The sequence below is a fragment of the Vidua macroura genome, chromosome 1 (genome assembly GCF_024509145.1).
Source record: "Vidua macroura isolate BioBank_ID:100142 chromosome 1, ASM2450914v1, whole genome shotgun sequence".
In the NCBI taxonomy this organism is placed as follows: domain Eukaryota; kingdom Metazoa; phylum Chordata; class Aves; order Passeriformes; family Viduidae; genus Vidua; species Vidua macroura.
In genome coordinates, this window is record NC_071571.1 from 4,686,299 (window position 1) to 4,703,426 (window position 17,128).

The 17,128-nt window shown below is 45.5% G+C and overlaps 1 protein-coding gene across 2 annotated transcripts in view; it reads right to left on the minus strand.

Moving 5' to 3' along the window:
- Positions 1-17,128, minus strand: part of LOC128815543 (mitogen-activated protein kinase kinase kinase 3-like) — a 77,136-nt gene that overhangs the window by 45,481 nt on the left and 14,527 nt on the right. For both annotated transcript variants that reach the window (XM_053992358.1, XM_053992350.1), the window contains exon 2: positions 10,606-10,685. In XM_053992358.1, the coding sequence (XP_053848333.1) occupies positions 10,606-10,609 (4 nt within the window). In that variant the 5' untranslated portion in view covers positions 10,610-10,685. The remainder of the gene's footprint in view (positions 1-10,605; positions 10,686-17,128) is intronic.

A 17,128-nucleotide genomic window follows, 5' to 3' on the forward strand; every position in this document is an offset into this window, starting at 1 on the left:
AGGGTGAAAGACGACATAAGCACAAGCAGAAATACAATATTTCCTTCAACTAATGTATTTCTATGTGCTTAAGTATTTTCCAGCTGCTTTTAACAGTGTGTTTTTACTCCAAGAGAACTGTGATTTCAGGGAGGCAATGACCAAAGCCTCAACTGTTCAAAACAAACCCCCCCCCACCAGGCTGTGAAGCAACTTCTGAGCAGCAGCACGATTTGCATCATCGGTTGCAAAACCGACACTTCCCAGTCCTCTCCGGGACAGCTCTGCACAGGCACTGATGCTTTCCAGACTGAACCTCTTGCCCATCCTAATTCCTGCTCTTGGGGTCTCCCAGCTGACTCCCAAGAAGGGTGGAGGACTTTGTTCCATGGAAATACGCAGCCAGCTCAGCCAGTGCAGTCAAAATTCAAACAAGGACTGAAGCTAACTGGATAATTAAATCCAAATGCCACTTCCAAGCCTTTCCAGCAAAAAGGGTGTCACAGGCTGCTCCTTCTCTGTTTGGCTGGGTTTGAGTCGGGACAGGGTGAAGGATGGATGGCTCTCCCAGGGACAAAATGCCAATTGTCAGGAATCCCATGCCCAGAAAAATCCTGTTCTCCTGATCCAGCCCTGGCAGGACCCAAATATTCTTCAGCCTTGTGAGAAGGCAGCAGTGAGGCTGCACAGCAAATACCTCCCCAGGCTCTGCCATGGCTCCAGAACAAAACATCTGTGAGTTGCACAACACTGATGAAGTATCCTCGGAGCTCCATGGACTTGGGAGACTCCTGGAAACCTTTGTGCAATGTGAGCAGGTTCCTGCTCCTGAACAACCTCCTGGCCCAGCTCCACTCTGGCATCGTTTTGCACAAATTCACTTAAGGTACTGTGGGTTGACAGGATGAATTGTACAACAAATCCCACTTGATCTCCAACACAACATGAAAACAGGATTATTTTTACCATGGAAGATCAGGACAGAGAAAAGCTAATTATAGAGACAGCAAAAATGAAACATAAAAATAAATTGTGTTTAGTACTGTCCCTCTGTCCCTAATGTCTCTTTTTCCATCCTCAGCTTTCAGCTGTTTCCCTTAGTAGGAAATTCATTTCTTTCTTCTCTGCTTTCCACCAACACACTTAATTTTGTGCTTTTTAAATCAGCTTCCTGTGACAATGCTTGTTTGATCACACTGCCAGCCCATCCAACCAAGGATCACTTCCAACCAAAAATAATAGATGTTTCAAAAGATTAATTTCCCAGGGGTTTGGGGGTGAGGGGAAATATCCATAGCCACACAGAAGAGAAGAACACACAGGAGCAGAAAGCCAAGAGCACTCCCAGGAAGCAATGACCAGTGGAGCTCCAGCAGAGAGGGTTTATATTTTTATTAAAATACACTCATCCATTTTGGCAGGATCCTAGATCAAAACCAGAATGCCTCCTTCTCTCATCAGGTTTTCAGTTCTGCAAGATGTTAAGACTTGCAAGCCCCAGGCACTACCAGCGTGAATCTGATACTGACAGAACCAGAGGACACAGTCTCAAGCTTCACCAAGGGAAATACAGATTGGATATTGGAAAAAAGTTTTTCACAGAAAGGGTGATAAACTTCTGGAATGGCCTGCCTGGGGAGGTGGTGCAGTCCCCATCCCTGGATATGTTTAACAAAGCCTGGATGTGGCACTGGGTGCCAGGGTTGAGTTGAGGTGTTGGGGCTGGGCTGGACTCGATGATCTTGAAGGTCCTTTCCAATCTGGTCATTCTGGGAATTCTGTGAATTCTGTGAATCTGGGGCATTTGGCTACTTGGCAAAATCAACCAGGGAGTGACACCAAAAAGCCAGCAGATGACACATCTCTCTGCCCTTCAGAGACACGCTTCCAGTGCTGCCACGTGGCCTTGGTTCCAGCCTGCGTGGGGGAGAGAGGAACCTGGACTTTCAGTCTTAGTACAGCAAGTTCACTGCTCAAGGAGATGAACATTTTTTTTTTCCAAAAGGGAGAAACAGAAAGCCTGAAGGTCAACACGGACCACCCAAAACAATTCAAGAGTTAGGAGAGAAAGCAAATGAAGAAGGGACAAAGGAATAATTTAGCTGTGTTCAGATGGTCTAGACACTGCTGTTATTGTTGGCTTCACTAATAGGTCATTGCTAAGAGGCAGTTTATGGCAGTTCCATGAAGCTGCTTCCTTCAACACTGAAAAAAAAAAAAAAAAAAAAAAAAAAAAAAAAAAAAAAAAGGCAGCAGCTGGATGAAGCCCACAGGAAAGCCTGAAGAAGCAAAGCAGAGTCCTGTAAAACATGGTGAGCTCTGATTTGGGCCTCACACACACAGCAGGCAGAACCAGGGCTGGGAAGAGTGGGGGAAAAGCCCTGGGCATTGCAGGAGGGAAGAATATTGTCCCGTGAGTCATTCCTGAACAAGGCTGGAGCATGCAGCCCCAGGGCCCTGCAGGCACTTGGATCCAGACAAAAACCACAGATGTGACCACTCGTGGTCACTGAGGACCCCACTGTGCTTTTCACAGCCGTGGTGCTGACGGTGCATTTGCCTGTGTAAACTCCAGCAGCACCCTCCAGCACCAGCACCCACCTCTCCAGAAGGTGATGCAGTCACTGGGGATGTCCCCAGGCAGAGGGGAGAGCTCTGTGAAAGTTGAGAGGGGGATGAAGAGAGGATGGGGAGCTACAAATAAACACTGTCACCTTCAGTAAAAGCCCGTTCATAGGCTAGACTTTGAATATATAGTGACAAAAAAATACTGAAATATTAATAAAACACAGTGAAAATAAATATGGAGCCACATGATGATGACTCTGACAATGCTGAAGAAGAGACATCAGCCTTTCATTTTTGCTGTTTTTTTTTAAATACACAATTTTGGATGGAGTGGTGTACAACATTTATCACTTACCAAAGGGAACTGAACTGAAAGACAAGACTCACTCCCTTGGCATCACTCAGCTCCTGCAAAGAGCAGCCCCTGTCCTGATGGAATTCCAGCTATGCTGCCAGAAAGGGAGATGGGCTGGGTTTTATGTCTCATTTGATGGACAGAAATCAGAGACAGACAAAAGCCTTGCTCAAGACCACACGAGTCTGCAGCCAGAGCTAAACACATTAAAGGAGCTTAAATTCAGAGAGGACTTAACTTGATCTGGCCTTCCTGGCTGTATACAAAGGGCACAGCAACTCATTTAGCAGCCTCCACATCCCAGCCTTGACCTGGAATCACACAGAACAGCCTCTTCAGAAAGCCTTAGCTGGAAGAGCTCACGCACTTACTCCAGTAACCCCTCCTTGCAACAAACATCTCAATTCCAGTTTGAGAATACAGCTTGCTTTGTATTCTGTTCATTAGATCTTGATACCCCTGTATCTTAGAGACCCCTCTATTAACTAGGTACTCACAGACTGTGATTTCATCTCCTTTTAACCCTTCTTCACTTAAGTAAATGGAAATACACAGCTTTTGCCATTAGAGTGATACTTCATTCATTTCTGCAGCTCTTTCCAGTGTTTTGTTTTTTGGGTTTTTTTTATCAAGAGGAAATAGCAAAGAAGCACATAATGTTCAGTGGCCAAAGCACCTTTTCATGTCTGTTTGCAGTGTGAGCAGGGGCTAACAGCGAACTTGGCCCACGTGTTCCAGTGAAGTCCACATCTATCAGAGCAGCAGCCACCTGGGGCCAAGGTACCAAGCCAGCACACACTTGATGATCTTAAGGGTCTTTTCTAAATGAAATTATTCTGACTCTTAACAGAAGGGATCAATTAGTGACAAGATACCATCACTGACTGTCCCAGTCAATGCTAGGAAGGAGCCCAGTGAGCCAGAGGCTCAGGAGCCTGACTTGGACCGTGACAAAAGCCCCCAAGCAAGCAAAGAAGGGACGCAGACACTGTGACAGGCAGCCACAAGTACTGTTGTGCAATTCAGCCCCCTTGGAAGGGCTGTCTGTGAATGACCTGTGCAAGCAGAGTGCTGCCTGCACCCACCTAGTGAGATCCAGACAAACCTCTCCATAAGTTCAACCCACGTGCACAAAGCATTTTGCCACTGTCTGGAGCTGTGTCCAGAGTCTGATAAAGAGAAAAATTATCCAATTATCCTCCTCCAGAGCAGACTGCAGTGCAGCAGACACACCAGTGGAGCACGTTCCCTTTGCAAGTCAGCAAAAGCTCACCAGCAGCTGGATCCTGCTGCTGTTCTCCCTCCTGCAACCCCACCCAAGGGATGCCAAGGTCACCCCTGGGCAGGACTCAAGGGCAGGGCACAGCCCAGCAGGTCGAGCAGAGCAATTATACAGGAGGAAGTGAAGAAAGACCCTCCTAATATGCTGGACTTCTTGGCAGGAGTTTGCTCACTGATGCCTTGAGCTCAGGACACACAAACTCACGTAGAAAACCAGTGCTGTGATGTGCTGGGGGTTCTTATAAGCACATTTCTTCTTCTCAGAGAATTATGATGCTAAAGGGGGCAGCAGGTAGAGGAGATTATTAATTCTCAACCTGACAAATCGATGCTCGACTCTTGCTCTCCAGAAATGACACTGGTTTGGATTTTAATTTCACTTCTATAGCACCATCAGTAACTGCTTTTTGAAAAGAAACAAAACCAAACCCATCAGAGGCTTTTGACAGCTACAGAGGTCCATCACACCATGTGCCCAAAAGAACATTTGTGGGTTTAGGGCACAGTTACACTATCCCACACGCCCCTTTTCTTGGGAGTAAAACTGAGTTCCTGCCTCCTATTCCCCCTCTACCCCGTGCTAGCCCTCAGGTGATGCATACAGCTACTGGAAAAATTGCATATCTAAACTGGAGACTGTGTTTATATCAAAACCAACCCCTCCTTTTACATCCCCTTGCAAAATGGTAGAGAAATCAGAGCTCAGGAATGGGCTTGGAGGGGAAGGCAAAAATCTATTTTAAAAAAGCTAAACCAGTTATTTTTAAAATGATAAATATGTATCACATATATAACTAAATCAAATCACCAATGACAGTCTCCAAAATGCTCGTGCACACAAACAAGCAAACACCCCCAATGTAACACAGACATGCTAAGACTCCAACCAATTAATGAGAGCGTTGAGAAAACAGCAAAAGAGACTAAAGTGGCACATAAATTCATGTATTACGGCAGAGCCCATTTCAGAGCCAGAGTGAGATCATGAAGAACTTCAATGCCCTCTGAATTTCCCCAGGAAAAACCAAAAGCAAAGGCAAAGCTACTGGGACTGCACCTCAGTTTAGGAGAGGTGAGAGAGATGCCCTTAAAACCTTGAGTAATCAGCACCTTGCAAACACCAAACCCATTTGGGATGGCAAGTTTTATCACACGTAAAAGTTTCAGTGGTTAGGCCACACATCATGTGGGAATCCTTAAAATGAGAGAGTTTTGAGAAAGCTGCAAAAAGCAAGCAGTAGCCATAAAACTTGTCAGCAGAAAAATTATACAAGAAGTAGAAAGTAAGGACAAATAGAACAATGGTCTGTGTACTAATGCTTGGCTAGAGTAACTCCCTAAGTTACAGAAAACTATATCTAGCAAGATATTAAGAAGTTCTAAGCTTAATAATGGAGTTCTGTGCATTGTATCTTAAAGATGGCAAACAAGTATTGTATTCGAAATAAACAAGCATTGTATTAACCAAAAGTACGTGTGCTTATAGTGGTTGGATAGAACTACTGTCAATATGCTTCTACTTTCTGTGACTGGTCAAAAAACTTTTAAAGTAAGTTGTAACATTAAGTTCTTTCTCTACTGCCAAAGATGTAAATTACTAACATCTCCCCATTGTCATAAGCATGTAATAAAACTAATACTAAAAAATAAAACCACTCAAAAGACGTTCCTCAGCGATCCCATCCCGTTTGTAATTTACACATAGTCCCCCAACCAGCAATAAAATCATACAAGAAGTTTCTCCTGACGAGTGGCGAAGCGCCGTGGCTCAGTGCCCACGTTCCCTCGCCCCAGAAGCTGACCAGGGACTTTTGCAATGGAAAAGGACTTGGGATGCAGAAGGTGTTTGGTTTAGCTCAGCGGGGAGGGAAAGCAAGGTTCTGTCTGTGGTTCACCACAAGCCTCCACTCCCGAAATAGCCACCCCTGGCAGCGCCGCGCGCAGTAAAATTCCACGGGACCGGAGCCGCTGGCAGAGCTTCCCCAGGCTCGGCTCACACTGCTCCCCTGCACAGCCCCATCCCTGGGCCTTCTCAGCACGAGTCCCCTGTACATCCCCACACACCTGGAGGGTGGCAAAGACCAGCTAAGAAGCCAATTTTCCCCCGGGTCCAGCCCGTGCGAGATCCTGAGAGTAGTTCTCCTTCCTCCTCACCTCCAGCAGCTCAGGAACACAACCTATGGAGGTGCAGCCACCTCAGAGCTTTCACCCCTTCTTGGCTAATGGGACAAATGTCTGGGTTGGAATTGGGTGGCATTTGGTTGGGGAAGATTTGCAGGAGAGGACAGAGTTTGGGGAAGCAGCTGCTGCCCCTCACATCCAGGCAGTGACTGGGATGCTGCCTTTGAGCCCAGACATAAACCCAACACTGCTCGAGACAAACCCCTTGTTTCTCCTTTGCTTTTGTGAATTAAAGTTAGTCTAGGAGAGCTGCAAGCAGGGACTCGAATCTTAAAAAGCAAAACTAACCACATTTAAGAAAATTTTTGCATGCCTGTAGCTCTGCTACTGCTCACCACTTCAAAGGTGCCAGGTTTCTCATCCCACAAGAAACTTTCACAACTTTTTTGCTAACTCTGCCCTTTGCTCCACAAACACTAATTTTCCTCTAATGGATTAACATAATTGAATTAAACTTGGGCCAATTATTCCAGCAGTTTCCCTGCTAAACTTAAAATTTGCTCCTTCTGAAGGAGGGCTTATGTGCCTAAAAGGCAGCCTGGTTTTTTCCACCTCTATCATTTGGTCTAATAAAAGATATTACCTCTCCCCACAACCTGTACCTCTCTCTTGAGCACACTTGAAAGGAGAGAAATGTTTACCCAGCAAAGAAATGTAACTGGCAAGTTATTTCCCCTGACTGACTCTGATACTTTTGAAGGTTATTTGAGGGATCATAAAGAACTCATTCTCCCTCCCAGCCCAGCGACTTCCAGTGCTCAAAGCCTCAGCCCAGAGCCCATGAACTCCTATCCTGTTGCTGCAGCAACAGCTGCAACATCCCAGGTGTGATGCAGGTCCAATCCCACATTCCCCAGGTGCCCAGAGCACCCTAAATGTGATCCCTGGGCACAACGGGTGCAGTGCCAGGAAAGGAAGAAGGAGACCATGGGCACCTTTTTACTCAGACACCTCTCAAAAAGAACAAAACCTGAGCTAGAAAGCCTGATGTGTCTTATTATAATATAAAGTGCTGCAATTCAACATGAATTAATTTTTCCTTAATAGCTCTCAGCATACAAAGAGAAAGCTAAGAGCAATAAGGAAGTGAAGAGTGAAAGTGTTGACTGCTGAGGAATGAGGAAAACACGGCATGGGAGGCCTGAGACATCCATGGGACGGGGTCTGCTCTGCCCCACCAGCTCTAGCAGTTCTCTGCTTCAGCAGCCCCCAAAAAACCCAAGGAACTGGGCTGAATGGCCATGCCATGGCTGCTCACAGCAAGCTGCTGTGCCTTCTGCCAGCCCAGCCTGCAATCACACACACTCTGTCAAGTCAATACTGTAAACAGTATCATTCTCCCATCTCCCACACCTCAGGTGACCTTTCTGCTGAAGCAAAAGTCACTCCAGCAAAGCACTAAAGAAAGACCTAAACCTTTGAGTTGTATGGATGTAGACTGAGCAGAACAGATCGGCCTTCCTGGAGTTTTCATCATCACAATCACACACACAGCATTTCATAACCACAACTGAGAATACTTAAATGATTTTTAAAACTAAAAGAATAAAACTCAAGCAACAAACAAGCTGGTGCTTTTTGCACCAAGTTCTGCAGTTTTTTTTAATGTTACTTTTACTGTGATGTCATGTTTAAACACAACAATTTTTAATACTTTTTGGGCAGGGTTTTTCCACTGTGTCGCACCGAAGATACAGACACCTTCAAAAGTGTCATAAGCACCCGCTTGATCAAACTACAAAGAGTCTTGGACTCTTGAGGAGAGGTTGCAGATGGAAATGAACTGTAAGATGAATAAAAAGACTCAATGCCAAGGACTTAGGCTGGTCCCAAGCTGGCACATGCAGAGATACTGCAACAGCCCTGGGATACCACGGCTGCACAGGGCTGGTCCAAGCACTGCATGACACAGAGACGCCAGAAGTCCCCACTTCCCATCTTGTGGTCTCCCTGCAAGGTCATGCAACTTCCCTAGAACCTGTCTAGGAGTGAGCAGTCCTGTGCTGAACTCTGAGACACTGAGCAGACTATAAATAGGATCCTGGAAAAAGAAAAAGAAAAAAAAAAAAAAAAAAAAAAAGGTAGACCTGGAACAGACTGTCAGAGGTCAACTCATCCAACACATCTCCTCTGAAGGAGGAAGGAAATTTCCGGAAGGAAATCAATGATGTGACTGCAAATTCCCTGCACTTCCCTTGAAAATGTTCCCTCACTCCATTGCATGGAGTAAACAAACACATATACAAGGAAGAGGGAGAGAAGTGAAACTAAGAAACCGTCAAAATTTAGCCCCAATTCCCGTGCATCAGCAAAGCTACTGCAGCGATTCTTTCACTGACAAGCACCACTCAGGGACACTGATGGGGACACACAGCACTTCACCCACCTGATCCCCACAGCCCAGACTCAGGATCTCAACATGATCCCATCTGGACACATCTGGCACATCTAACCCCACACAGGTGTGGATGCTGCAGGTGATGTGCCACAGCAATGACACCTTGGTGAGGGGACATGCACAGTGCCTTCCACCCACACACAAATGCAAGCAGAACTCCAAGCCTGCACAAGACTCCAAAAATTCCCAAAAACAGCCACAGTGCCTTTTTTCACTAGAGAATTCCCACAATTAATGCTGCCCTGGTACACCCATATTACATCTGCAGCTGGCAGGCTGAAGGCACCTTGAGCAGGTTCCATCAACCACTCTCTGTACAAGAAATCACCAAATTGACAATCTCCTGAGAACTGGGCTGGAGCCAGCAACTCCTTCCCTGCTGGTGCTCAGGGCAAGTCTGAGCTCTCCTTGTTAAAATAACCCACATTTCACTGACAAAGCAGTGGCTTTTGCCTTCAAAGTGAAAATGTTTCTAAAAAATTTTGGGGTTAGTCACCAGAGATTTTAAACGAAATTTGTCATTCTTTATATTGAAGAAGCAGATCTGGACTTTCCCTTTTTTTTTTTTTTTTTTAACCTAGCTTTAAATTAGTTCTCTTCCCACAAAATCTCTCTTCTAGATAACAGAGAAAAGAGCAAAAACAACACATAAAGCCAGGGTGGGGTAAATACCACTCTTCTCCTTTCTCCATAGGGGAGAATAAATACTTAAGGTATGGCAGTGGCTCCACACTTTTCATTTTCTAAATTCAGACCACTGAATTAGTGGTCTGAACTTAGAAAATTCAGAAACTAACTAAACTCTGAATCACATTTATACAAGGCTTTTTATGAGGGTAGTTAGTGACAGGACAATGGGGGACAGCTTCAAACTGACAGAGAGAAGATTTACACTAGGTATTAGGAAGAAATTCTTCCCTGTGAGGGTGCTGAGGCCTGGCACAGGGTGCCCAGAGAAGCTGTGCCTGCCCCTGGATCCCTGGAAGTGTCCAAGGCCAGGTTGGACAGGGCTTGGAGCAGCCTGGGATAGTGGAAGGTGTCCCTGCTCATGGCAGGGTGTTGGAATGAGGTCCCTTCCAATCTTTTAGGTCCCTTCCAGCCCAAACCATTCTGTGATTGTGTGATTCTACACATCTGCAAGAACAAACCCTAAATTTAACATATTTTTCTTCTTTTTCTTTAAAGCATCATTTCAGCCATCCCTGAAAAGTTTTGGGTGAGCTTGTGCAAATGCTGCAAATGTGCAAGTGAAGTGCTCAGCTTCAACCAGGACTCCTCCAAGATCTCTTCTCCTTTCTTAGGTCATCAGGTCAAGAAGCCAATTAAGCACTTCTGAGTGGTCCCAATTCCTGACATAATGAATTTTCTTTAGGAGAAAGTTCTTATCTATAGAGATAAGATCAACATCATTATGTACCTCCAGAACTATAAATAATTCCCACCTTATAAACTTTCCCTCAGCACCACAGAGCATCTGAGACACAACTACTCCAGCAGAAGAGGGAGAAGGTGGAAGTAATCCAAGTCACCACTTAGAAAAGCAATATATTCAAGCTTTGTTTGAAACAGAAAATTCCTTGGGAGAAGATCTACAGGGAATGAAGATGTTCTGCAGAGAAATACAAGGTACACTTGGGAAGAGGCTCCACCTAGAACATGACCACACTCAGAATAAAAAGAAAATTTGTCCAATTTTGACACCATTAAAATGCTACACATAAATTAGAAAGCAATGTAATCGTCAGAGCATCTTAGCAATTTCCCCCAGTCTGTTGCCACGCTTGGTAGTCCCAAATTTAACAGGCTGCAGAAAATTAATTCTCCAGGGGAATCCAGTTCTTACCCATCTTTCCATCTACATCAGGCCTCCATTCCACCGGTCCCAGACTCTTGTGCCTTGTCCTCCTCTCTCAAGCATCCACCCTGTAACAAACATACACAGAGGTTACAGATTAATTTTGACATGACAACAGGGTCATGGACCCCTTTTCACAAAGCCTCTGGGAAAGAGGAAAGAGGAGAACCTTATTTAGGAATGGAGACCAGGAGTCTGCCTTCCTCTGCACACACCAAAGGTAACACACCACAAACCTGGGACCTTAATGGTTTTAAAATCTTGGAGTGAACACCTTGTACTTCCTTAAGAGCAGAACATTTTAATTACATGATATTTTTAATGTGTTTTTACACGATTAATGTAACCCTAAAGCAATACCATCTTTAACACTTCAAATTCCACAGCATCCCTGTGGGATAACACTAACATGGGGAACACACTGACAGCAGGACATGGAAAAGCAGTCCTGAATCAAAGCAGAAACCTAAATTTAGGCCTTCCAAATGGCAACCAAGGTTCCCCAGGGCTAGACCAGCTTTCCTCTGACTGCATGGGAAAAAAGCTGAGTGCAGGCAGCTCTCAGCAGCAGTGACTGCCCCATGCATCCCTCATGGGAGGTGTGTCCCTAGGAGCCTTTCCAGAGTTTCTGCCTTCAATCTGCCCCCAACACCAGCACAGAATTGGGCTCAGTGACCTACCATCCTGCATTCAGCCAAACTCCTGCACCCAGTAAGGTTTTTTGGGGTTTTTTTGGCCACCAAGAAACTAAAGCAGGCCTGAGCCCGCTGGAGCCTGTCCTGCTCACTAATGAAAAGCCTCATTTTAGACTGAACAAAGGCAAAATCCACCTAAAGATGGGCACCATTTACAGGACACTGTGATAGAAGACAACATCAAATTCCACCTTATCTGCCTGATAAGCCCTCAGATTTCTTGGTTATAAACCTGTGTGACAGCACAAGAAGAGGGAGAAACACCTCAAGAACATGATCAGACTTGCACAGGGAGTAAGACATTCCTGTCCTGCAGTCACTGCAGGTTGCCCTGAAGTCAATGAGAGCCACATGCTCCAGGACACTGAGATGGATCCTGGAGTGTTAAATATGAGGCATTGGTCAGAAATGGTAGGAAAAGGCACTTTGAAACCTCCTGGCTTGGTCAAATCAGTTCAAACACAGCAACAAATCTGAAGAAGCCCAGGAATGGTCCCAAGCATGGATTAAAATGATTTTCTGCAGCTCTGGTGCCTCGGTGCTGGCAAGCACAGGGATATTTATCCAACCTATTTTGAGAGAGACAAGCAGGAAGGGAAGGTGATAAGAGAGCAGCAGAGGCAGAGGCATCCACGTGCCTCTGAGAGTGTTGTTCCTTCTCCTGCAGCTTCCTCCCAGAACAGCACCATCAGCCTGGGAGCCCAGGGCCACCAGGAACTCTGCTTTGTCCACTTCCAACACCAAGAAGGAGGCAAGGAAGTGACCAAACAGCTTGAATGGTTAAAAATCCTACCTTGAGAAAGAACCAGTCAGTCTGTGCAACGCTGAATCAAGAGGGAGCAGAAAAGCAGCAAGAACGCAGAGTAAAAATTCCATCTGATTATAACAAGAGCAGGAAACAGCCTGAACCTTCACTTTTGCTTTCAAAACTGCTGTGACACTTCCAGGAATTAAGCTGTGTGCCTAATTTGCACTGAGGGCCACAGGCAGACAGCCTGGATCAACTGTAAATTCCTGGGACAGCCCAGGTTAACTCTCCTATCAGAGTAACAGATTTTTCTAATGTCTTTTTGGAGACCTTCCAGACCTTTCCAAACCATATCTAGTCACAAAAACAAGCACCCACAGAAACTCTGCAAACAAGCCCTGGAAAAAACAGGTGACCTTTCCATCAGCAGAGCCCTCCCCTTGCTGCTCTCCATCACCTCTGCCACAGCAAACCCCTGAGACCCCACAACCCAGCCCTGGTGAGCAAACCAGCCCCTGCACATAGGGCAGGAAATCTCCACAGATACACAAGAGAAAGAAGGGTTTTCTGGTTTAGCAGCTCTCTCCAATGCTGAGGACAGCCAGCCTTCAAACTGGACTGCAAACATTGGCCATTTCCGTGGCTTCCCAAAAATACATACCAGCAGCTTCCTGTCACAGAAGGACAAATTCCTGTTTCTAGTACAAATTCTGTCCTATTATTATGTCCCTTAAAAAACAGGGAGGGGGGAAAAAATAAGAGGGCACTAAAAGGGAAAATCCTTTTCCTACAGATGCTGTTCCAAGCAGCTTCTCCTCCCACTAAGCTCCCTGATCAGTGCTGGCAGTTTGGGACACAAAACCAGGGAGTGTCTGAAACTGGGCTCTCACTGGCACTGCACCCCTCCCACAGCCCACAGAACCCTGTAAATCTACTCAAAACCTCCCTGCTAAGCACCTGCCAAGCAGTGAGAGAGCTCAGCAAGGTGTTGGCTCCCAGGGGTGCTGGGGCAATGTATTCCAGGTTTGTGTTGTGCATGCAAGAGACTCTGTCTGCTGCAGTCTGCTCAGGGAACTGCTGGAAGTTACTTCACCTGCAGGAAAGCCCAGTACAGATGCTCTGATCCAGGGGAAAATAATAATAATATTATTATAATTTAATTAATATTATAATAATTGATATAATAATATAGCAATAACTATCATCATAATAATATTATAATAATTGATTGTTTATCAGTTTTGCTGAACTTTGCAGACAAAGTGGCTCAACTTCATTATGGCTCTGTGAGTGCAGGGTATGAGTATCTAAGTGAGAGATGTATGCAAGGTCATTCATCCACTTTGAAAATTAATCCCTGCTTTTCTTTTTTTCTTCCCATACTCCTGGTTGGGAAGGGATTAAGCAAGACTGAGCTCAAGGGAGGCAACAGTTCAGCTGTGACATGTCAGTGCAACCATAACTCCTGCCTCTGTGGATCTAAGTTACAGAAAGCAAAGCAGGGGAGGAGAGGATGGAGAAGTGTGATTTTCTCCTGGGTGTAAGGGAAGATAAAGCAAAGTGAGCAGGAGATTTACTGTGAGGAATTATGTAGGATGAAGGTTAGGAAAGCAGGAAGAGTGCAGTCCAGCAGTGAGAGCTGGAGTCACCTGCAGTGTGCTATTGATATATGGGATTTACAGCATCACCTACCCCAAAAAGGGTTGTTCTTACCCCGCAGAGGCTCAGCATCCACCATAAAACACAGACTTCATGTCAGCATGTCTTGCCACTACTGCAGCACAAGCAAATAGCATCTCCCTCTGCAGTTCATCATCCCCAGGCTTCCAGGGAAAGCAGCACCTACTTATTCCTGCCTGAGCACCACTTAGCACTTTGGTTTGGAGGTGTAGGGACACACCACTGTAAAAAAAAAAAAATAATAACAAGCCACAGTTGCCCCTGAAATAGGGCTCGGCTGGAAAGCTACTCAAACTAGCATTGCTAAAATTGGGACTTTCCTTGTTTTTTCAAGCAGCAGGGAACATGTTGGGCTCAGAGAGTTTAACAAGCAAGAGTCAAGCGGAAAAAATCTCTCCTTTTTAAGAGTTGACCACATTAACTTTCAGCAAGTTTCCGGGAGTCCTGCCAGAGCACTGGAGCTTTGTATACTACGGAACTGTTAAAAATATTATTGTAAATGTTATTTTCAAAAAGCTTCAGAGGCCAGGGCTGGGGGAGTGCAAAAAACAACAGCAAAGCAAATGAGATTGTTTTAATGGTGAGAACACAAATGGATGTGTGCTGATAGCTCAGGCAGCCTGCAGGCTTGGCAAAGAGGGATTCAAAGGCAAAGGGAGAGTGGTTGGAATATTACAGGTTTTCCCTGATCATCCCAACCTCATCCTTACAGTTTTCTCTAGACACTGCAGAACATTCAACCTACTGTACTTAGAACTGCCCTGGAACTTGGATCCATATTCTGGGATACACAGAACAACAGCTAAATTTTGGTGCCACTTCAGACACAGAAGACCCTGCCCTCATGGCATTTTCCACCCAGGTTATCCAAAGGACATACCACACAAGGAAAGTAAAAAACCAGCAATTTAAGACTGTGCATCTTTGTAGATGTAGCACTTAGGGACATGGTTTAGTCATGGACCTGGCAGTTCTGGGTTAATGGTTGGACTCTGTGATGTTAGAAGTTCTTTTCCAGCCTAAATGATTCTCTGATTCCATGTTTATGAGCAGGTGGGATGGACTTTCTGCAGACATGTGTGTAACCAGGTTTGCAGGTGTGTCTCCCCAGACAGCTCAAGGGACAAAGTTCATCAGCCAAGATGAGGAGAATAAAACCTCTCCAGATCAGGCTGCTAAGCTGGAGGTGGCATGCACAGACCAACAGAGCTCATGGAAGGAGCCAGCCCGTGCCCTGGGACCTACAGCCCATGAAACCCAACAAGCAATTCTGTATCTGTACCCATCAGCTGAGGCTCCTTCTCCCCAGTTTTGGGCATGACACCCCAAAAATGCTTAAGAACCTTTCTCACAACATCTGCTGCTGGGAGAAGAGATCAGATCTGTGTTTAAAAGCCATCATGCTCAGTGGAGGATTCCTTCAGTCAGTGACCCAGCCAGGGCAGCTGCACTTGACAGCTGCTTCTGGAGAAAAATCTCCTGAGCCATCCTGTTCACTCTAGCACGACGTGTACTGAGAACAAGAGGTTTAGAACCTGCCTGAGTCCTGCTGTTAACATCCATGACAGCCCTTTAAAGAAGCCACTGAGATCTTAAAACAAATCCTCTTCTCAGAAATTACTTTTTATAAAATAAATGTTCCAGAGAGCACACTCCAGTAAGTTATCATAGAGAGGTCTGGGTAGGAAAGGATCTTAAAGATCTAGTTCCAGCCCCCTGCCATGGGCAGGGACACTTTCCACTATCCCAGGCTCCTCCAAGCTCCATCCAACCTGGCCCTGGACACTTCCAGGGATGGAGCAGCCACAGCTTCTCTGGGAACCTGTGCCAGGGCCTCAGCACCCTCACAGGGAAGAATTTCTTCCTAATACCCAATTTAAATCTCTCCTCCTTCAGTTTAAGACCATTCTCCCTTGTCCTATTACTCCATGTCCACGTAAGAAGTCCCTCTCCAGCTCTCCTGTAGCCCCTTTAGGTACTGGTATTTTTCTCAGCCCCTTTTCTTGCTTTGCAGTAAATTCCTTTTACTAAAGCCAGTGCAGTAATCAGTAATGTATACTGGCAAATTAAATAGCTTTGATTTTCCATACAGATCTCAAACTTCTGGAACAATAAAACAAATAAGAACATCAAAAGGATTAGAAAGGACTCTTCTAGCAGCAAAGGTCACACACCACAGTCCCATCAGGTCAGAGTTAATCTATTTTACATGTAACAGACAGGTCAAGCAAAGTAAGTGTCCAGAGGATACACGTTCCCCACCTGTTTGGGTTTTTGTTTTTATCAGGGTCTGCACAGCACAGAATTGTGTCTACTGAACTCACATTTTTTACAGAGAAACCACCTCCCCCAGCAACTGGTGGAGCAGACACCCTGATTACATCCCAAAGCCCACCTCAGTCCCACTGTGCCTAAATCCAAGTTTTCAAATTAGGCACTGAAGTGACCAAGTCTAAAGGATCCTCATCTCCTGCAAGCCTGGACATTCACCTCCCCAGATGAAGCTGAGCCAGGATTATTTACACACACAGCCCTGCCTGCGAGGATGAAGACCTGCAGCTAGGGGAGAGCTCTGTCCTGCATGATTTTCCCTTCCACAGGGCAAAATCCTGTCTTCAGGTAGTTCTCTGTGCACTTATGAATCAGAGGGAAACCCTGATGCCAGTTGCACCTAGTGAAACCCTCTGATTCCAATGAACATTCCCCTCTAAGAGAACACAGCAAAGGGAAGGTATTTCTACATATAATATAAAAACCAATGCAGAAGAATGTTGTCATTTCTTCCTCCTGCAGGTTTTCATTGCCTTATTTTTGTCTTTCTCCTCAAATGACCAAAGATTTTGTGGGAGGGAAATGAAAGCAAAACCGCGTATCTGGAAAAGTGAAGCTTCAGGCCTCTTTCTTCCATGTTACTGGGAAAAACAGGAAAGAGAATGAGCAGAAACCAAAAAGGAGGAATAGACACTAAAACTTTCAGGTGAAATAAGCCATCAGAAAAGTGTTTGTCTCAGAAGAAAAAAATATTTCCTGGGAAAAGCAGTTGGGAGAAAATCATCTGGTATCAGAAACAAAGAGTCTCCAGGAATGGAGCTTTACACCAGAGAGCTGCAAAGCCAACATTGTGCCAGGAGAACCTGGCCTGAGAGCTGGAATCTGCACCAGGGACTGGGATGACAGGCAGAAATCAACCCTGTCTCTGTAGCTTCAACATCTAAGAGTATCAACTGCATAACCCGGCTCATGGCTGATCCAACATGGATTTTAACACTAAGTGACCAAGCTCTGGACTGGGAAGGAGGGAGATCCATCCCACGGCTTTGGAATCACATCATGGCAGGATCAGGGCTTTGAAGCCACTGTGCCAACTCCCACATTCACCCCACCTCAT